The sequence below is a fragment of the Chelonoidis abingdonii genome, chromosome 2 (genome assembly GCF_003597395.2).
Source record: "Chelonoidis abingdonii isolate Lonesome George chromosome 2, CheloAbing_2.0, whole genome shotgun sequence".
NCBI classification, from domain to species: domain Eukaryota; kingdom Metazoa; phylum Chordata; order Testudines; family Testudinidae; genus Chelonoidis; species Chelonoidis abingdonii.
In genome coordinates this window covers 153,932,373-153,954,827 of record NC_133770.1, presented here as the reverse complement: position 1 = coordinate 153,954,827, position 22,455 = coordinate 153,932,373, and the positions used below count along the sequence as shown (strand labels likewise).

Sequence of the window (22,455 nt, the reverse complement as noted above, 5' to 3'; positions counted from 1 at the left end):
GGCTGATATTTCTGCTAGTTATGAGGAATAGAGGCTGATTCATGTTTCTGGGTTTATTTTTTCTATAGCAGATAAATGAACTTTCTTCAAACTTTGCATTAACTTGCTAAAAATCTACAAGCTGCTGCCATTTAAAAACCCTCTTCGATTTCAGTTGAGGATTTGATGTTTTAATAAAGCAATATGCCAGTATTGCCAACCTGAAATCATAAGCTTTTTTTTTTAACTGTTTTATTTTAATTTGCCTTCTGATTTGTGAACTTCTTAAGCTGTGCTTGGGTCACATTTCCAAGTTTTTTTTCCACAACCAGAAGGACTAGGAACATTTAAATGAAAGCTGAGAGTCTCACATATTCACATGACTCCAGGAGCTTGGGATTTAGTAATAAAATCACGAGAACTGGTAATGCTGATGTGGATGCTCTGACTTACACCAGTGCAAATCAAAAGTAACTCCTTTGACATCAACAGAGTTATACCTGTATGAGAAGGAGATCAGGCCTGTGTGTCTCTTAATGTCCCAGTGGTATACTGCATGCTTGGAGATCTGTAAGCCACTCTGTTTAACCAGCCTTTCCCTCCCAACCCCATCTGCCTCCAGGTCAGGGCCTTCATTGCTGATTTTTCCATTGTCTTCTCCATTCTGCTGTTCTGTGGAATAGATGCCTGGTTTGGCCTGGACACTCCAAAGCTGCATGTTCCCAGTATAATTAAGGTTTGAATGTAGCGGTTTTGAGGTTCTTTCCTCTCCTGATTTCTGTCCCTTCCAATTCCTTTCCAGCTAACCCTTGAGACTGTCCTTCCAACAGCTACATTAGGAATGGGATGAAAGGTATTCAGTTTCCAAGACACTTTATTGGCTGATCTGATTTTTCAATGGTGACATTATTAGCAAAAACATTTCTTGAGCACCCCATCTCCCCCAGCCATCAAATTTATGGACATTGAACATCCAGCCTCAGTGATACATGTGCAAACATCACATAGAAAGAAGTTTATCCTTGGCACACAATATACATTGATTAGAGCAGGGGATGGGAAGGTTGGGTAAGTGGTTAGGGAGCCCGGATGGGACTAGACCTGTGGTCAACTCCCTTCTCTGCCATAGCCTTCTTATGTGACCTTGGGCAAGTCACTTAGCCTCTGTGCCTCAGTTTCCCCTCTGTAATATGGGGATAATAGCATCCCCATTAAAGAATGGGAGGTGCTCACAAGGTAACAGAGTCCATATGAATACCTTAGGTAGATATTCATGATTCATTAGGGAATGACTCCGACTCCTGCTGAGGCAAGACGATATTGATATCAGTAAATATCCACTCCGTTTCTCTGTTGAAATGAATTAGCTAACACTACATCTCACATGAATTATTTTAATCTCTGATTAATGCTTAAACTCTGCCACTTTTCTGCCTTTTCTTTGTGTTGATTTGTGTTCTCTCCCTCTCTCTGTAGCTACGTAAACTTATTAGTGACTTCTCTATCTTCATGTCCATACTAATGTTTGTTGGTCTCGATGTATTGTTTGGACTGAATACTCCTAAACTGCAAGTGCCTACTGATTTTAAGGTAAAAGAACTAGCGTCCCTTTCGAAGTATTCAGCGCTCTCTGACAATATACGTATTGCTACAAATCTGTGGCTGGGTTAGAACGTCGGTTATTTATTGTTACTGTTAATTATTTTATGATAATAGGGTCTGGAGGGGTGGTGGTGGAAGGAACCCCTGATGGGCGTAGCTATGTTGACCTCACTCCTAAGTATTGACCAAGCCTACGCATAAAGCTATGTCTATGCTGCAGGGGTGTGAAGAGGTAGTGCTGGCAAAAGCCTCTAGTGTAGACACAGCTAAGCTGCGTTTTTACCAGTCTAACTTGTTTCCCTCATGTGGGATGGTTTAACAATGCCAGTCCAGAGCGCAGCTTTGCTGACATAAGCAATGTCCATGCCAGGAGCGCTTTGCCCATATAGCATACCAGTACTCTTATATCAGGAAAGTGCTCCTAGTGTAGACGTAGTCTGTGACTCAAGGCATGTCTACACTACACAGGCTAGAGTTCCCTTGTGGAGATGCAGTGTATACCAGCAAAAGGACTCTTGCTGTTATAAGCTATAACTACACGTTTTGTCGGCATAGCGGTGTCTGTTATAGGTGTGTTTTTTCACACCCCTAACCAGCATAGCTATGCTGGTAAAACTTTGTAGTGTAGATCGGGCCATACAGTAAATAGATAGAAGGAGCATGAGATGCAATGAGACAGTGTTTGTCACTATGCTCAGTACTAGGGTCATTCAGAAAACCATGCTGGAAGGGAGACAGAACGCCCGCAGCATTTCCGGCTGCCAAAGCCCAGGCCCCTAGCACTTGAGCTAAAGATGGATCCCTTGAATGTTAGTGGAACAGTGCCTGTGGCTATGACCCACATTTGAACAATTCTAATTCCATCCGGTAGGGGGAGGTGATGTGTGTGCCTGCTAGCCAGTTCCCCACACTGTGATTGTGGGTTGGAATGGTTATCCAGTTGCTCAAGAGGGTGGTGGTCAGTTCCCAATGTGAATTAGGTACCGATTGTCCTGGAACAAGATTACATTACTCTCTCAACAGACTCAGGTTTTCATACTCTTCCAAGATTTCATACAAATTTGCTCAAATGCAATGGCATTTTCCTGAAATTTAATTTTTACGACCTGGAGTCAGAAAGCAGCATGCAATAATTCTTGCCTTGCTCTATTTTCAGCCCACTCGCTTAGATCGAGGATGGTTTGTGTTCCCGTTCGGTAAGAATCCATGGTGGATCTACTTGGCCAGCGCCCTTCCAGCTCTGCTGGTTACCATCTTGATCTTCATGGACCAGCAAATCACAGCTGTCATAGTCAATAGGAAGGAGCACAAACTGAGGGTATGGCTTCTAACAGTATCTGGAACTGGTGTAAACCTATTCAATGAATCATAGAGCAGACCAGAAACTGGGTCATCTTCTACCCTTGATTACACATGTGCTTCAACAGAAGTAACATGGCACGTGTAAGGGTAAAATTTGGTACTCTATGGATTGGAATCAGTGCTTACCTATTCATTTGTTCATTTGAGCGAGCTTCTCCCCTGGACAGAAGGGCAGAACTACGCTACTCAAAACTAGGGTCTAGGTGGGATTCAAGAGCTTCATGAATCCTGGGCTGCTCCTTTTATTAAAAAAGGGAGAGTAGCTGTAATTATTTAAGTGTGGTGTGTCCTGGTGCATTTTAAAGTGTGTTCTCTGAAGAAATGAATCTTAAATTTTGGAGCAATGTGGAGAGGTGATTGAGATTTTGGATGTGAGTTCTGCATTGTGCAGATTATCAAAGGATGAATTAGCAAGGTCCTACTACAACAGAATTCCAGCGTGTCACCCCCCCCCCCATATGGCCACTAAAACTATGGCTGTTTTGTTAACCTTTTGGATCTTAATACCAGAGATTGGCTGCAAAAACTGAGCTCTTTAATTATCAAGATAATAAGGTATGGGAGGGATATAAGCCAAACTCTAACAGGAGGTCAGGGACGCAACTGCAAATGATTCAATAGTTGTCCACGCGGGGATATCTTACACCTTCCTCTGCAGCAGCGGACACTGCCCACTGTCAGAGATAGGATGCTGGGCAATGTGGAACACTGGTCTGATCCAGTCTGGCAGTTAGAGAATCAGCTCTTTGGGGCAGGAACTGTCTTATTGTTCTGCACAGCGGGGTCCATGACTGGGGTTCCTAGAAGCTGCAGGAATACAAATAAATAATAATCTCTATGTTCTCCTTAAACTGGTTCTGTTTTCAGGTGCAAAACCCTTACAATTCATTGGGGTTTTCTGTTGAAATTAAAGCACTTCTGAAATTCAAGGGAGAAAAGCTCAGTCTCTGAGGTTCTTTAGACAGGGATGTTCAAAGGCACTGAAGGGAGTTTGGCCTCTCACTTCCACTGAAACTCAATGGGAGTTGGGTGCCGAGCTCCTTTACTCTGCTCTTGAAAATCTCCACTGGGAGCAATGTTAAACATTTCACATTCTGGAGCCGAGAGGATGGGGCCAGCCCCCCGTTGCCTAACCAGAAACCTGCTCTGTTGCAGAAAGCGGCAGGCTATCACCTTGACTTGTTCTGGGTGGGGGTCCTGATGGCCGTGTGCTCATTCATGGGGCTGCCTTGGTATGTAGCTGCCACGGTCATTTCCATAGCTCACATCGACAGCTTAAAGATGGAGACGGAGACCAGCGCGCCAGGGGAGCAGCCGCAGTTCCTGGGAGTGAGGTGAGGACTCTCACAAGGCCATGCCACTATCCGTTCACTTCCAAGTCTAGCGTGCAGCTACTTTGATTTGGAGAGCGGAGGCCGAGGGCACTTCATAGCAGCATGCGGGTCAGGGAGGCTGGAATCCCGGCATGTATCTAGCTACAGAAATGGGAGCCACATTTCAAGCACTTCCAATAGTTGATACGCGATATTCCACAAAAGAGCTGTACTATGCACCATCTCATTGCAGGGCAGTAAATTTTGGGTGCCTGCAAAGCGATTGCATTAAGTGCCTCTGGGTGCAATGGGCAGGGTGCAGCATGCAAACCTTTTTCGTCCCCACCTGCCCCAAACCTCTTTGCAGTAGGGAAAGACCTAAGTAACAGACCAGATTCTCCCCTGCCCTTTGCGTCTTTTGTAGTCACTGACTCCCATGCATAGTGACTGTAAAACCCACCCAGAGCAGAGCTCTCCGCACTGGTACTAGTGTGTGGCAGAATGTGAAGAATTGGGTCCACTGGCTGGGCTGTGTTGACAGTGTGTGTGGAGGAAGATGATAGGAACTTGTAATGTTCAGCCAAATTAAAATGGAAACCCCCTAATTCCCAAGCTCTCTCCATGCCATCCAGCTCCTGTTCTGGACCACATGGACCATGAGCAGGAAACATCGCAATAGCATTTCAGCTTGGGTCCCCAAGCATCTGGTCTCTCTCTGCAGCTCAAGATGTGGCAGCATTACCACCAACAGCCCCTGTTTTGCTGGGAGTAGATGTGTGACGATGGAGCACAGCAGTGGGAAAGGCCCAGAATATACTGTGTGCCAGAGTGCACAAAGGTTAAGTTCAGGATGAGCCAAAGACCCTGCCATAGATGTGGAGCCCTGCAGCTCTAGCAAAAAATCAGGAGAGGCCCAGGATTGGCTGAATTTTGGCAGATTTACCAAAGGACGCAAGTCCCTTCTTCAAAAAGAGGCTAAGTCAGTGGGACATAAGGGCTTTCCCTTTTTGAGCTAAACTCCTGTCTGGTGATGTGATGACTTTGGGAGTGCCACAAAAGTGCTTTTAAGGCCCTCTAAAATGTTGCAAACTGGGGCATTTGCAGGGTGGGGTCGAAGCAATCTCTGGATTTATTTTGCCTAATACTGGATCCTCTCAAACCCTGCGGGTTTTAAAGTTTGACTTAGACCTCAAAAGTTTCTGGGTTTTATTTCTCACAAAGAAAAGAATATGGGGATGGGGGAAGAGAGAGAAATTCAATAAAGAAACGGGTTGACAAACAGACAAGAGTAGGAGGGAGTTAAGGATCACACCAGGGAGACTGCAACAGGAGCAGAGAGCAGAAGAGAGTGATGTAATGAAAACCTAACTAGAGGCAGGCTGGCTGGCTATCACCATATACGTCCATCTGTCTAGATTCCTTTCCGTAGATATCTGGCACTATAACAAGGTCATCTTTAAAGGGCAGTGGGTTGTGGCCAGCTTCAATTATCAGACCCAGCTGGAAGGGGTCAGGGGTTTTCTATGAAGGGCTGAGAGAGCTCAGTTGGTAGGAGGGAGCCAGAGGTGGAGGTTAGTGCTTGTGGCAGGCGCTGGAATTAGGGGGAAGAGATGAATGAGGAAAGGCCTCTGAGTCCTGCAGCCTGCTTGTGTTGTGAGTTTTGTGTTTGAATGAATAAACCATGTTGTGAGGCAAGGGCCTCCTAGAGACTGGGCATGGTGTTGGTCTTTCCTGGGCTGGGGAGACAGGCCAGCAGCCCCACACACGCCCATTGGTTCTCAATGTCCCAGCCATTCATTTCATCATAGGAACATAAGGCAAACACGAGAAATTGTCCCGCTCCAATGCTGCATTTAACTCTGCCTGTCTTTGTTCTTTGCCAGGGAGCAGAGAGTCACCGGAATCATTGTCTTTGTCTTGACTGGGATATCTGTCTTCCTGGCTCCAATTCTGAAGGTAAAATTTCCTCTTTCTACTTTACACAACATTCTTCACTGCACAGTTTGCTGATGAAGGCCCAGGGGCCCAGTCAGCGTTCAGATACCTATAAGACACCAAGCAGAATACAAGTTGTGCTGAAATAATGGCCCAGTGAGGTATTGTGAGGATACAGTGGAAAGCTCTTCTTATTTTGCCTTCTGGATAACTGTGCCAGAGGAGGGTCTCGGAATCCCACAGCATATTATCCCATGCACTGGATCGCAGCCTGGCTCCCATTCCATTTTAGCTCGCTATGCTATGTGCCATGGTCACTCAGAACTTTATGTGAAGAGAACGCAGATCCTTCTTCTCCATGCCACTTGAGCTAAAGAAGAATCTTCAGTTGTGCAGTTCTTTCTATCTCGTAGAAGGAACACTAACCAGTTGACTATAATAGTAGTAATCTCTTCTTGATATGAGTACCAAATAAATTCACGATGGCTTTGACTATTACAGGGTTTACAAATGAGTGTTAGTCATTATTTTGAAACTGTTACCATCAGATTTTCTAGGTCCTGTACAAACAGCAAATAGTGATCCTAAATGTAGTAAAACATTGTGGCCCTTGGTGGTTCACTAATGCAATGGTGAATTAGCCACTGGGCCAACGAGGAGGAGCGCAGGGGGAGGGACTACTGCAGGCGGATGAGGTGGGGAGGAGCCCCCACTTGCTCTGGCCCAGGGCCCCACAAAATGGTACTCTGCCTCTGCACGAATGTGTCAGCATATCTTGTCAGACCTGACTCACTCACTATACCTAACACACTGTTTTCATGATATTTACCCAAAAGGTGGCAGGTAATATGTCCTTGGACAACTAATAACTCACTGATCATTAACATTATTGCATGCTATGTGTATGGTAAATCCACAAAGGACTTTATAAATATATGGTGAAAATATGTGACCAAAATGTGTTTAAACCAGGCATCTCGAGGGGGAGTTGATAAACAGGTTTTCCTCAGGCAAAGGAAAGAGGCCAACACCTCAACCGACCCAAATGTGGCCAAATTCAGTGGACTATTCGAAGGTGCAGGAAGAGAATATTTGCATTGTAAAGCTCACCCACAGGGAGGAAGATAGCATGGAGGCTATACCAGTCAGCACAGAAAGGGAGCTTTGTCTAGGCTTGCTTGTCAAAGAATACTTTTCCAAGGTTTACTGGCCTGTGAAAAGAAAGGGGAGAGAACCCCATAATTATTCCTTACTGGGGAGGGAAGAGGCCTGGGCTCTTGTTCATCTGAGAAAAGTGGTTCCTTCAACCAAGGGGGCTGAAGTCTCTGAAAACTGAATATAGATGAGAAACCTGCTTAGACAAAGACTGTAACTGGCTGAAATTAAATTCTTGTCTTAGAAATGTATGTTTACCATTGTTTGCTGACAGTCCTTTCTGTCTTTATTCTTGGTATCCCTTAATCCTACATCCTCTTATTAAACATATTTGTTCCACATTTACTATAAACTAGTTCAGTGCTGTGACTGAAATTGTTAAGTCCTGTTCAGTTAGGAAGCTGCTGTTCGTGTTTCTTTAAAGGAGCAGCAAACTTAATAACTTCCATGAGTGACCCAGGAGGAGGCTGGACACTGCAGGGAAGTGTTTCTGGAGATCTTGAGACTTGGGGGTCACTGTTTATTACCTGAAGATAAGGTTTGGCCTGGCAGAGTACTGAAGAGTTTGCTGGCAAGGCAGATGAGCTGGTGTGTCAGGGATGTTCCCAGAGCCCAGGGTCCAGCCTGAACCCGAACGTCTGCATTGCAATTTTATAGCCGCTTTTAAAGCCCATAGCCCAAGCTCTGCTGATTTGGGCCAGCCCCGGCTGTGCCATGGGTCCTCTATCACAATGTAGATGTACCCAGTAACTCTCATTTACGGGAACCTCAGCAGAGCATCACGCTGGCAGAAGGTTTGGAGGGAATTCAGGACTGGGAGGGTGTTGGAGTCACGCTGCAAAAAGGAACTGGGCGGGGGAAGCCGGAGGATAACCTGTATGCTTGCCTGCTGGCTTTCTGTGTCAGGGCTGTGAGCCATACTAGCATAGCATTTCACAGCACCCAGAGTAACCGGGCAGGTGGTGACATGGCTCCTTACAGGTCTGGCTTGACCTCCACAAAACATCAGAGCTGGATCCTGTGTGCTCGGCTCAGATGTGGGCCACTTCAAGTCAAGTGCGGTAGAAAACTGTGAACGTTTTTACAAAAGGGAAAAAATCTCCAAATGTAGGGCTCAACTGAGACTTTAGTAAGGGACAGCATGTGGCTGCATCTCCCCAGAAGCAACCCCGGGCATTCGTTGTACCTCTTCTCTATATGATATCTGTAGTACCCTGTCACTATAGCATCTATCTGCTTGATTATGGACCAGGGTTGTTTTTCAGCCAGGATTTTCCCAGGATGTCGTTCTAGACAAACACTGCTAGAAATGTCCTTTCTGCTGTAGTTCACAGGAGACAACTAAGCACCACTTGCTTGTTTTTCCTCTGCCCGCAGTATATTCCGATGCCAGTGCTGTATGGTGTCTTTCTCTACATGGGAGTTGCCTCTCTAAATGGCATTCAGGTAAGAATTTAATTGGTACTACTGAGCTTGTTCCCTTCATGTGCTGCTACCATGTTTCCAATCCCCATCTTTATTCTCCTCATCTGTTTACACAACTACAATAAAACTGAATCATCTATTGCTCATACTAATGAGTTGGCTGCAGAGGAAACTGAATGGACCCACAGGCAACCCCCTGTATAGGTGAGGGTGGAATTGGGTCCTTCCAATTGCTAGAGAATCCATGGTCAAGGGGAGGCTCAGAGCACTGAGAGTAAATGGGATACATTTCTTGAGACCTCTATCTGTCTTAGGGTTTGGTACTGTGGCCCATAAGCATAGGATCTGAGTGTTTTCCACATAAAGATTGGCTGTAAGAGAATTTCAGGGAGTCTCTGGATCTTTGCCCTTTCTCAGTTATAGAAAGCTCTGCCTGGGGGAGAGGGAGAAGGCAGTGGTTGATGCTATGAACGTCGTTCTGCTTATGGTGGAAAAGCTTTCTCAAATCCCTCTTCCCTCTGGTGCATAATCCATCCCTCCCCATCAGCTGCAGACAGGCCTTGCACTGGGAAACTGACACGCAACTTGGAGCCCAAGTGAAGGTCCTACAAGGTGCAGGGAGAATTACTCATCCAGACACATGGTTTATTGCCTGACTGATTAAGGGCTGTTCCTGGAAAGGAGAGGCTGAAATTTAATCAGGCCGTATTTGAAATTACTAAAACATTGAGCTTGTAAAGAGCCTTTGGATCAGCACCAAAATTGGTCATTCTGGGAACATTCAGTAAGCGCTGCTGGATTTAGCTGGCAGTGGATGCAGCAAAGCCCTCCATGGGAATCACGCCCGCTTGCTTCACTCTGAGCTCTGCAGGGTGCTGTCCAAACGCAAACATCCCAGCTCTTGTGGTGCTCAGATACTACAGTGATGAAGGTTGGATGGATAGAAGTGAGGTTGGGTCAGTTGGACAGGAGCTGCCCTCCGGATATATGACACACAGCAATTTCTTAAATGACAACCAGAATTTTTTGACATCCAATTCATGTTAACCCTAAGGATAATTTCAGTTTAAACATAGTGGGACAGAGTTTATCCCTTGTGTAATGTCACTGACTGTAATGGTGTTACCGGAAAGGAATTTGGCCCACTGAGTCTTAATCACTTTGTTTTGTTGTTTTTTTTTTTAAATGAAGGTTAAAGCTATATTTAAGCTAAAATTAGGCTCCAGGTTAATATGGTCTGAACTTCAGAAACTATTTTAAGGCAGATGCCGTAGCTTTAGCTCCCGGGAGCATAAATCCAAACTGAAGAGTTTGTTTGTGGAAACCACAGATGAGTATTAGCCCTGCACAAACAAGTGTAACCCTTCTGCCCCTCTGAGTTGGCAGCAACAAGGGCTGGGTTCAGTATCCAGGGGTTCCGTTTCAGTAACACAATGCATAACCGGCTCGAGCCCCCACCCACTGACCTGAGACACTCTCGCAAGCACGGAGTCTGAGTGTAGCAAGATCTTTTTAATAAAGGAAGGAATCAATGCGGCATCCCATTGGAGAAACACCACAAACAGGGTTATAATACAAACCATAAACAAAAAAAACAAAACAAAAAAACCAACCCACCTCCAAGTACGTTTGGCAAACCACCTCCAAGTACGTTTGGCAATGTCTTTTTTTTTTTTTTTTTTTTTTTTTTTCTTTTTCCCCTTAGGTCTTAAGTCCAATCACCCCAGTCCAACAACCCAAAAGTCAAAGGGCCCATACATCAGAGAGAGAGAGAGAGAGACAGACCCAGACACCCCGCCCCCCAGGGGTACCATCAGAGAGAGAGAGACCCAGCACCCACCCCAGTGTTGAACCCATGTCCCATGTTTAGCAAGTACCACCCAACTGAGGTTGAGTCATTTCTGTCACAAAGCAGTCCCACAGCTCCCCATTCACACAATCAAGGTGACAAACTTTTTTTCCTCCTGCCCCAATAACAAAGAAATTGGGGATTCCAGAACTGTTAAAATCACCATCCCAAGCTGCTGTGGGGTTATGCTAAGTGGGGGTGGATGCCAATGCAAATTCTTAAAATTCTTTCCACGCTCTCTACAATTCACCACCAGATGTCAGGGTAGCACTCATCCTGACTCTGCTTACACAAGGAAAGATCATTTTCCTGGATAAAGCTTTATATGATTAGAATATAGGATTTCCAGAGCAGATCCTGCTCCTGTCTCTAGCTGTGACCAATACCAGAGGCTTCAGAGGAACGTAACCCCCCTCCCCTCCCCGCAAGTCCTACCCAATAATTCACTTGCCCAGGCATACAGCGATACATTTGGCAGGGAGGTAGATAGGGGCTGGAATTCCTTCCTGACCTCTAGTGACAATCAGTATATGCCCAAGAAGCATGAGGTCCAATTACCCAGTCTGAACATGTGCAACCACAAACTGGATTGCAATGACCGTCTCCAGTTGAGAGAGTGTTATGTAAAAGATACAAAGAGTTGATCTAGTTCAGAAGGCATTATCTGGGGGCAGTTTTTTGGCCTGTGTAATGCAGGAGGTCAGACTAGCTGATCACAGTGGTCCCTTCTGGCCTTGAAATCTGTGTAGCAACCCATTGGACTAGAGCTGAAGTCCTCATTCAGGTAAATCTCCCATTGGACTTAGTGGGAAGTTGGCCTAATTTTGGGCCAAGTGAGGACCATTCTGAGCCAAAACCTTCAGCAGGTGTCCGTGCAGCAGTTTCCTTTCCAGCCAGCATGGAGCACTTGACAGTTGCTCATTTCAGAACAAAGCCCAGCTCAGCCTTTACTCAGGGGATGGCAAATAACGTGCTGCTTTTCCTTGGCAGTTCTGGGACCGCTGCAAGCTCTTCCTGATGCCAGCCAAGCACCAGCCTGACTATGCCTTCCTTCGCCACGTGCCCCTGCGGCGGATCCACCTCTTCACCCTGGTGCAAATCATCTGCCTAGCCATCCTATGGATCTTGAAGTCCACTGTGGCGGCTATCATCTTCCCTGTGATGGTAGGGCCTCCTCGCTCACTCGGGCGTTCCTTGGAACAGACGATGTGGGGAGGGGGTGAGCAGCTGGGGTCCCCATGCAGTCCCCTCTCCCCCATCCCCAATAGGGATATAACCACTGATCTTCCTGGGCTTTGTCTGTATTTGTAGAGACCAGAGCCTTAAGACAGCAGGTCTGGTTTTCTGAGTGTCAAAAGCCTTCTATCAGCTGATCTTCCTTGCTTTCCTCTAGCTCAGCCTTTCACCGTATCCTTGAGTTAGAACTAAAGAGACTAGGTCGTCCTCCTGGGACGCCGTCAGCACTCCACAAAGTGACCAGTACTAGCAGGTCCCTTCTCCAAAGATGAAAGGAGGTGTCAGTCTGGGGTTTGACATCCCTTGAATCCCTCGGTTCAAGTCACTTCAGCCCTTCTGATGCAGCTCCATTCAGTTCCATAAAGTTTCCCGCATGGGGAGGGTTTTGTGTCACAAGCCGCGGTTCTCTGTGGGGGTGTCAAGGTTCCATAGTGCATCCTGAGAGGACAGCAGCTGTTCTTGGTGCCCTCAGCCAGAAGCTCCATGCCCCCTTCTCTGTTCTGCAGTGGTCGGCCCCACAGCTGCCCCTCCCCCACTGTATTTCGCTGCTGTAGCGCAATTCGGAGTCTGGCCTGCTTTCTTCAATGGAATCTAGTCCCGAATCTGGATCTGCTCTGTCCGCGTTGGCAGTGGTTGTTTAAATCTCTCTCCCTTTCCCCCCTTTAGATTTTAGCCTTAATCTTAGTGAGGAAAATGCTGGATTTCGTCTTTTCCCAACACGACCTGGCCTGGATTGATAACATCATCCCCGAAAGGGAGAAGAAGAAGGAAGATGACAAGAAGAAGAAGAAGAAAGGCAACAAAGGGGAAGAGGAGAGTGAGGATGAGGTGTGTCCATGCTCGAGGGGAGCAGCAAGGGGCTTACAGTCCATTAGTGTTGTAGATATTCAGGGATGTTAATGTCACTCACCTGTTCCAGGGTTCAGATAAGGCCATTAGGAGTATTCCATCTGCACTGCAGTTCTGCTCTGAAAAATAGCTCTGTCCAAACGATATCATGAGGGTCCATGTTTGTCGTGCCTTAGTTTCCCCATCTGTAAAATGGAGAGAACAGTACAGACCTCCTTTGTAAAGCGCTTTAAGATCTACTCATGAAAGGTGCTTGAGAAGAGCGCACACACCCCCAGCCCAGAGTCCCCTCCTGCACTCCAAACCTCTCATTTCTGGCCACACCCCTAGCCCCTGCCCCAGCCCGGAGTCCCCTCCGGCACTCCAAACCTCTCATTTCTGGCCACACCCCCAGGCTCTTCCCCAGCCCGGAGTCCTCGCCCTCATCCCCTCCTGCACCCCAGCCCCCTGACCCACCCTGGTGAAAATGAGTGAGGGAGAGTGGGGAAGAGCAAGCGATAGAGTGGGGCAGGGGTTGGAGTGAGCAAGGGTGGGGCCTCAGAGAAGGAGTGGGGTAGGGGGTGGGGCAAGGATGTTCAGTTTTGTGCAATTAGAAAATTAGTTCCAAGTCTCTCCAAATGTTATTGCAGGGTTACAATAAACGACCTCCAGGCTTAGAAAATCCAGCAGCTCCACGATGAGGATACATGCAGAACATCTGTTAGCGCTAATGACAGTCTTGCACATGTCTCAATGGATGTCTAGAGCCCTTTGTTGTTCCACAGTAACTTAGTCTACTTGCTGCAGGCTGCTGCACGTAAGAGAGAGATTCTGTCACCTGAGTAATAAAAGCATGTGGCCAAAACGCCAGCATTAGCCTTGGGTACTGAATGCATAGAAACCCCTCCAACTACGCTGCCCCATAAAAGAGAGAGTCACAAAGGGCAGTAGGTACCCAGCTTCCACCCATGGTCCCATTTGTGGCTGCCCATCAGCACGTTGGGGAAAGTTCCGGAAAGCACTGAGGCATGTGCTTAAGTCCTTTTGACTTCAATGGGACTTAAGAACTGTCTCGAATAGGGGCCTTGGCAAGCAGTTTTGGGATAAAGGGTGATTTCAAATATGTTTTGAATGCTGTGGTCAGTTTTGGTCACCTCATCCTCAAAAGACCTAGCAACCAAAATGATTAGAAGCCTCAAGGGAAGGACTTTGGTCGGGCAGGATACTCAAGAGGCTAGGATAATGCATTCAAAAACAACACACTTAAAATGAATAGAAAGACATACTTTGTTAATTCAACACATAATTAACCTGTGGAACTCACCTCTGCAGGGTAGTATTGAAGCATTTGTCTCAGTAAGGATCAAAAGAGGAGGCATTTATATGACTAAAACTAGCAGTGACAGTTATACTCCTAGCTAAGGTAAAAGTCACAAGGGCCATTAGGGCTTATGCTTTTGGGCATAAATTGATCACCAAACTCCTTGTGTTTTTTGTTAAGTATCTGGATAAAATTTTGTAGACACAACTAAGCTTTACAAACTCTGTGGTTTAGTTCCCCATTGATTCTACCTATGTAGTCTCCCCTTGCGGTTTGAATTGGATGCAATGGTTCTCTTCACTGCCTGTCTTAAACTGATGCATAGCATTCATTGTTAAAGAGCTGCCATATTCCCCCTTCCTCCTCCCAGAGTTGGCTGCATTTTAGTGAAGGGTGACTTCTGTCTGTAGGAGAATCTCATTTATCCAAAAACCTCTGACCTAGAAATCTTGCCTATTCTAATCTTAGCTATGCCCACTTATGTGAATTATTTACCAAGTAATGTAACTCTCTCATCCAATCCCCTTGTTTAGCCAGATGTTTCTGATGTCCCCAAACCATTTCAGATAAATGGCTTTACTGCAGTTTATGTGGGATCCTTTAGCATGAATGGTGTTAGAAATGTAAGCTATTGTTATGCGCAAGCAACATATTACCCTGTTTAATGTTAATTGGCGTTACTGATGCTGATCTTTCCACCATGCAGATAGATACATAGATGTCTAGGATGGGATTTTCAATGGGAACTGGGTACCCAATCCTTTAGACTCCTTTGAAAATCCTAGCCTTCTGCCGTATGCATGAGACTGATCCATTTAATGCAGAAGGGCATCTGTATTTTCATCAGCATGAGTATGTTTTCAGACATGCTAATGCCAGACATGTCTGTATGAATCAATGTATTCACTGGCTCTTCCCACTTTTTTCCCAGCCTCGGTTCCCAACTCCCTCAGTTATAAAGATCCCAATGGAACCCGTCCAATCAGACCCCCAAAACGGTATCCATTGCATTACCAGTAAGTACAGTGCTTAGGTTCTAACGTTATTACCACTTACTAATCCTCAACAATTTGGTCTATTCTATGACTAATCAAAGTAACCCGCTGCAGGTGCTTGGCTTGTTTTGAAGCTGTAGATATGTGTTGATAAGAGATCCGCAAACAGGCTTGAGGAAAAGAACACACGTGGATCCTTCAGCTGCTTTTTAGATCCAAACTTGATTTTAAAATTGTTTTGCTGCCTGAAAACTCCGCATTCTGGCCTAGGAATGCCAGAAACCTCTCACAAGAACCTGTTCCTCTGGGTTACCAGCCCACAGGCAGATCAAGAACCAGGAACTCTGTAGTACTAATCATGGCTCTCATACTGACGTGCTGCATGTCCTTGGGCAAGTCACTTTACCATAGTGATGAGTGTGTTTATCAGAACCTGGATGGAGAATGAACCTTCTTATGCCTGTTTCCCCATATGTAAATATGCAGAGGATAATACGTTAGCTACCCCATGGCAGGAGTGGGGGATAAGAATTTTGTTAGTTAATGGGTGTAAAGTGTTGCACAAAGTTCACTGGCGAAGTGGAAAGTGCTGCTTGCTGTTGTTAAAGATTAAAAAATGCCGGATGGTTTGGGATTCAGGAGACCTGGGTTCTAGCCTTTGCTCCAGTACCATCTCCTTGTGGGACGACTGGCAAGTGACCAGCAGTCAAAGGGACCTCTGATTTTACCTGCCCAATTACGGGCACCTCGGACGTGGTTTTCAGGAGTGTTGGGCACGTGCCAAGCTCTGCTGGAACTGTGGGTGCTCAGCACCTGAAATGACAGGTCTTTTGGGGGAAATGTTCATTCTGTCTTCTCTGGGCCTGGGCCCTCTGCCATTGCAGCCTGGTACAGGAAGCAGTGACAGCCCAGGATAATCATTAACCAAATTTGTGCAAATTAGACGTTGGATTCCTGTGCATTTGTCGGATTAAAGGTGACTCCCTTGCATTCTTGAAAGACAGTTGTGCTAATAGCCCTTCCCCTCTGCCATCTCTCCTGTCCCAGGCTACTGCACGTCAGAGGGACGCCCGAGTCCTTCAGTAAAATGTTTATCTTGTCACTTTGGTAAAGGGCTGGCTTATTTGGAATGTGCCTTTTTCTGACGCAGACTGGTGGAGAATCAACACTTGCTTCTGATTGTTCCCAAGTCCCGCTCCACTCCAAGCGCCTGAAAGGTCCAACCTCTGCAATGCTGGTAACTGCGTCCGTCTCTCTTGTATGTGAGTGGGCCAGAGGCGCAGCGCTTGTGTCCAGTTACTAGCAGTGCTGGTGAGGGGAAGGGCTGGGCCAAAATTCAATGAGCCAGATTCTGAGGTGGAGTCTGAGGACTTAAAGCTGGCGTACTTTACTGTGTGGTCTCCTCGGTGCGTGATCTAAAGCATCTTCCACTCCCCCTCTTAGAATCCCTCAGGTTCAGTGAGCAAAATCCAGATGTGGTGATGTCTGGGAAGCATTAAGTTGTCCATCAACATGTCTGACTGTCTCAGTTGGTGTAGGCTGCACACTGAGGGGCGCAGCAGATGGTGTAAGATACACCAGCTCTAAATTCAGTTACTGTCCTGACTTTGACCCCTCACGTCCATCTGATCCACCTTATCCCATGAGAGTCCCCTGCCGTCAGCCATGTGGAGGCTGAACTTCTTAGAACCGGTAAATTATTCCACATGGTGTATCCTGACACATGGGCTGTCTCAGCTTTTGCTGGGATATTAGGGAAAGGCCTTTACTTCTCCTGGAAGAGACATAAATGGTCAGCGTTCACGTCTGGTTCTCTGTAGCTGTCGTTGTTCCTTCTCTGTCTTTCCTCATGGTTGCTCTTTGGAACAATCTCTTATGGGGTTTCAGAAGGACTAAAGTACTTAAGGTCACAACTCCCAATGGGATTTGGGCACCTCTTTGTCTTAGGCTGCTTTGAAAACCCTAAAAATAACATTTAATCCTCGGTTGGAAGGTGAATTGGGACTTGCCATTGTCAACAACTAATGCAGACTCCAGGCTTTATCCAAATGGCAACCCATTTATGGCTTCCGGTTCGTATTTAGATGGAGATTCAGGATATTTATTGTCTCTCTAAATAGTCTTGTTTCCAATGAGCCCGGAGTCTCCCAAGTCCATTTTCCAAGAATGAAACTCCTTTCAGGATCAATCCTCTAACCCATTGTCCTTCAAGGGTCACTGAGACAAGTGGCCTCCATTTTTGTTGCAAGCCTTGTAGAGGCAAATTCTACTGATCAGTGGATTGGCAATAGGAGACACAGGACCTTTTGGCTTGTGGAGACCAGGTTTGAAGCCAGCCTGGCTAGACAGTGATGCAGAGTTGATACCATGTGAGGGGTGTTTTGTTGCCTATAAAAGAGAAGCTAAGAGTCTAGTTCTGTTCCCAGTGGATAGAGGCCAGCATCATCATTGGCACTAGTTACTGGTGGCAATCTCAGCAGGAAGGCCAGCGATTGAATTGTAACATGCACTGAACTTCCCGTCCCTTTTGTCTGATAAACACGCCTTTCCTTCATGGTCCTCCATCAACAGGATCCCAGCAACCCTGAACTTGGGAGCAGTTTGCATCTGGATTGACAGGTTGAACCTCAGGCCAACAGAGTGTTGACTTTGTGGCTAGCTGTTGGATTTATTTTTCCTGTTTGTGAGGAAACCAATGCCAATTCTTTGAGCAGAATCCTGTTCCCATTGCAGTTAGGGAGAGTTTCACCACTGATTTCAATGGGATCAAGATTTGTCCCCAAAGAATAAGTACTTATGTAATTTAGGAGCCTAGCTTCCATCGACTTTCAATGCAATTTAAGCTGCTAACTCCAAAAGCACTTTTGAAAAATGCACTTTGGCTCCTAAGTCACTTAAACACTTTTGAAAATTGCACCCTTTGACTCTACATTTACCAATTCACAGAGATTAGCTCCTTTTTGCTTTTTCTCTAGTTTTTTGTTATTTGCCCAAAGTTAAAGGACTTTGGGTTTCTGAGCCCCCACAACTCCCACTGAAATCTGTGGGTGCTAGAGGAGCTCAGCAACATTTTACTTGGGTTCTTAAATCCTTATTTAGGCACCTAACTTGAGGCTCCCATGCTTGAAAAGGTGGGTTTAGACATTTAAAAGGAAAACCTAGTCAAAGATCACACGAGAGGTAAAAGCAGCAGATTTGTGTAGCCAGGTCTTCCCTTTTGCAGCAATTAGGGGATGATTTCTACAGACGCAGAAGCACCTCGACGTTCAGTGGAGAGTTGGATGCTTAACTCTCATTTGTGCCTTTGATGCTCCCTCCCCTTTGTTGCCATATTAATTTAAAAATGCAGCATTTACAACAAAGTTTTTTTTCTCCCACCAATTAGTGGGTGGAGAGAGATGACCATGCAAGATCACTAAACTTCATGGTTGAGGTCTCGGAGCTACTGGAGGTTCCACAGGGCTCATTCCTGGATGGCCCCAGCTGTGCAGTGCAGCGCCAACCTCTTCCCTCTAACTGGGATGGTCTTGGGGGATTTTTGGTTTTTGTTTTGTTCCTTCCTCACCCTAAAATGGTTTCATATGTATCTGTGTTTCCCTTCAGGAAAGAGGTCCTCCAGTTGGAGCTTTGCATTCTGATTCTTCTCCTAACGGTTCAGACTTGGATCGCAGGTAAATGACATTTAACAGGCTCATCATCCCTCCTCAGTTCCAAGCCTTGCCCCCAAACCTGTTGGAGTCAGGCATCTCCACGGGTGTGAACACCAGGGAGGAATCAGAATTGGTTCAGGCAACAGGAGAGGGTCTAGTTAGGAGCAACGGAGTGAAGTGAAGGGAGGGAAAATTTAGGTTTATCTCGGGGAAGAAAATTCTAACCCTGAGCTCTGTGGGTGGAATTCACCCTTGTGTAGAGGGGGCCAGCACAAGCCCATCAGCCACTAAATCACAGTGGTTGAAACGGGGCATCAGGCCTGTGCTTGCCTTCTGCAAAGGGGTGATTTATGGGTGTGTCTCTGTTGCAATTCCGGGGTACGACTGCAGTTTGAGCAGACGTATCTGAGCCAGCTTGAATTTAGCTAGTTCGGATACCAGAGCAGTGAAACAGTAGCAGCACAGGCTGTACAAGCCCATCTGGAACCCTGGATAACTCCTCAAGCAGCCAGAAGCTCCGCTGCACCAGTACCCAAGCAAGCTAGATTAAAGCTAGCTTGGATATGTCTACACAAGCTGCAAAAACTCCCCATCATTGCTGAGAGAACATACCTGAAGGGGTATAAATCTTCTCTCAAGGGCAGGGGTGTCACCCCCTTGCTTGGGAGATTTAAAACAAAGCTAGATAAAAGCACTGTCTAACTTGCAGTAGGAAGCACTGCAACAGCCAGCAGATCAGGCTAGAAAATAGACTGTCTTTAAAGATCTGTGATTCTCTCCAGCCTCTTCTACTGTGGCCCCGTACCATGGCTGATGGTGCTTGAATGAGCCAACACGCTGCTACAGTCTATTGAAGAAATGATGTCTCAGTTCAGTTAGGGGGTTGGATAGCATCTCTTGGTAACAGAGTAGGAAATAAAAGACCCTAGGTCCCCTGAATCATACAATCACTTGTAACCAGACTAAGCGTATGATGCAAACTGACAAAAGCCACAGTGGAGGTTGACTCAGTTGCTGGTTCAAATCCAGCATAGGTTGTTGCTGTCGCTGGCCCCATGGTGTCTGTACTGGCAGAGCTGGGAGATCTCAGTCTGATTTCAAAACTGTCAAGAGAATTGACATGAGCTGATCCCTTCACTGGTAGAGAAATGAAGGACTGAGCTTCCTCCCTCTCTTGCCTAGTGCGTCCTTCCAAGGAAGGATGAGAAAAGCTTGTCAGTGCTACGCTTGTTCTGTAGATAAAAAGAGGACTTTAGTCTCCAGCGCTGTGACCCGCACACCAGTCCCTGCTGTTTCTTTTTTTGTCCCCATGATCTGTTGATTTCTAGGTTCTGGCCCCCTTCCTCAGTGAAGGGAGCAGGGCCTTCCTTTGCCTCAATTGATTCTGCCCACCAGTCCCAGTTATCAAATAGGCTGATGTGTACCCAGCAGCATGAAATTCGTGATGCCCACAAAGAAAACGGAGATGGATGTTCCTGTGTGTACTGCATGTGTAGTACCAGCTGTCAGGATCTTCTTTCTGTGTACAGGGCCTTGCAGTCTTTTCTCATTAGTGTGACAATATTTGGATGTCGTGACTTACAGAAATAGGTAAGCAGAGATTAAACTTCTAAATGGGGGTCAGTGTGAGTTAAAGATCAGACCTCAGTCTTGCATTCAGATTATCCTGCCTTGTAGCTTTTATGCTGCATCATTCCAGATATATGTCATTAGCTAGGTTCCAAAACACAATGAGTCCAGTTCAGCCCTAGTGTAAAGCCAGTGAGTCTGTTTGGAAACATGACATCTTGAAGATCAGCTAGAACTTTTATTCAAAGGGACACTGTCACGTTAAGTTGCTCTCATTGTTTTGGACTTTCTGAAAACGGAGCCTTTATTAAACAAAAAGGCTGGTACAGCTGTTCCCATTGTTGTGTTTTTGTGTTCTGTTTGTTTTTTATTTTAATTCTAATGGAAAGTAGGCTTTTTAAGCAAATCAGGATCTCCCTTGTATCACTAAAGATTGCAGCATTGGATTTGATGCATGAGATTCTGAAGGTGAAATTGATCAGAACCTGATTGTTAGCAAAAATGAAATTGATCGGTGTGTCTTCATTATCCCAAATGAGAGACACGCAACAAGTAAAGGGTGCAAATTAGACTATTTTTTCTTTCTGATTTCATAATCAAGGTCTCATTTGTAACATAAGTATGGAAATTTGTTGGATTTTTTTTCTAATTAAACACTGGTTTCTTTTAACCTCATTAGAGAGAGTGAAGTGATGCTATTCACCCTGATTCAAGCCAAGTTTTCTTTAGCTTTGGGAGAACAGAGACATGAGTGGTCTTCGCCATTTTGCCAGCCAAGTTGGAAAATATTTTCAGCCTCCTCCTGCCTTCCACCACTTTCCTCAGCGGATGAACAAAAATTAAAACCAGTCAGTGAGTAGCATAATAGTTTGGCAGCCATGCCCACCCTCTAGAACTGGGCCTGAATAGAGATATGTCTGTGCCATACCTAAATTGCACTGCTGTCTAGATGTTGTTGTTTATAACAAAAAGTGGCCATTAGGGGGCAGCAGTTCAGCTTTACTAAGAACATAATCCTGGAAAATGTATCCCAGCTTCACGTTTTACATTGGTGTAGCACATTTTCACTAGGGGTTTGCAGATACACCTGTGCAAAACAAAAAAACAAACAAAAAAACCCCCCCCAGTGTAAATAGTTGCACCGACTGGTGCAGATGAGAAGAGAATTAGCCCTTATCTCGAAAAGTTATTGCATTGCCAGACAGATTCCAAACAGCCTGGTCATTTAAGTCACAGCTATTAAAGGTCATAAAGTTTAATGCCAGCAAGGATCACCAGATCATCTAGTCTGTCCTCCTGCATATCACGGGTCACCAGTACCGCACCCACACACCATTCATTACGCTATTCATAAACCCTGACACTATCAAAACATGGGGGGCACAACTTTGATCTGTAGCACCTCCTGCTATGTCAGTCCACTCCTGGGATTTCTCCCCCCACCTCCAGCTCTGCCAGCGCACCACAGTCCTAACTCATGGAATCCCCTGCTGTTCCAGCTCAGGACTCCCCCGCTATTCCAATCCTATAAGGTTTTGTTATTGCTATGGCATGTTAGATCATAGCAGACCACAGTGCAATAGCAGATCTCATCATTCAGAGAAAGGAATGGGCAGAAGGGAAAGCCCAATTATAATGCACCTGATAGGTTGCACAATGCTGCACATAATGGAAAAAATGTCCTTCCTGCTCCTTGCTATGCTGAGCACTGACCTCTGACACAGCGAATTCCCCAGGCTGTCTGTGTATCTGGCATATGCAGGTAATATGGTATTGCTGCATCCCCCTTGTCATGCAATGTGTCTCTGCTTTCTAAAGTGGCACATAGAGAACTAAGCCCCATTGGTGCACTCTGCTCTCCCTGCAGCTAACACTCCACTGGCAACTCTGCAAATGTGTCTAATCAGATGGTGTTTTAGTGGGATTGGCAAAGGTCAAAAGGCCTAGAGATCAGGTCAGATACTGGGCCGAATTATCCAGAGCTCAGCAAAATTTGGCAGGAACTCTTGCTGGAGAGAAAAGACGGTTACTCACCTTTGTAACTGTTGTTCTTCAATATGTGTTGCTCATATCTATTCCAGTTAGGTGTGCGTGCTGTGCGTGCACGCTTGTCGGAAGATTTTTACCCTAGCAACCCCGGTGGGTCGGCAGGGTCGCCCCCTGGAGTGGCGCCGCCATGGCACCGGATATATACCCCTGCTGACCCGACCGCTCCTCAGTTCCTTCTTGCCGGCTA

General features: G+C 46.0%; 1 protein-coding gene across 1 annotated transcript in view; it reads left to right on the top strand.

Annotated features, from left to right (window-relative positions):
* SLC4A5 (solute carrier family 4 member 5) overlaps positions 1-22,455 on the top strand; it is a 123,192-nt gene that overhangs the window by 91,559 nt on the left and 9,178 nt on the right. The window contains exons 16-25 of the mRNA XM_075062728.1: positions 602-715; positions 1,456-1,569; positions 2,738-2,899; positions 4,099-4,277; positions 6,140-6,212; positions 8,724-8,792; positions 11,611-11,784; positions 12,523-12,684; positions 14,937-15,021; positions 18,604-18,671. Coding sequence (XP_074918829.1) covers positions 602-715; positions 1,456-1,569; positions 2,738-2,899; positions 4,099-4,277; positions 6,140-6,212; positions 8,724-8,792; positions 11,611-11,784; positions 12,523-12,684; positions 14,937-15,021; positions 18,604-18,638 — 1,167 coding nt within the window. The 3' untranslated portion in view covers positions 18,639-18,671. The remainder of the gene's footprint in view (positions 1-601; positions 716-1,455; positions 1,570-2,737; positions 2,900-4,098; positions 4,278-6,139; positions 6,213-8,723; positions 8,793-11,610; positions 11,785-12,522; positions 12,685-14,936; positions 15,022-18,603; positions 18,672-22,455) is intronic.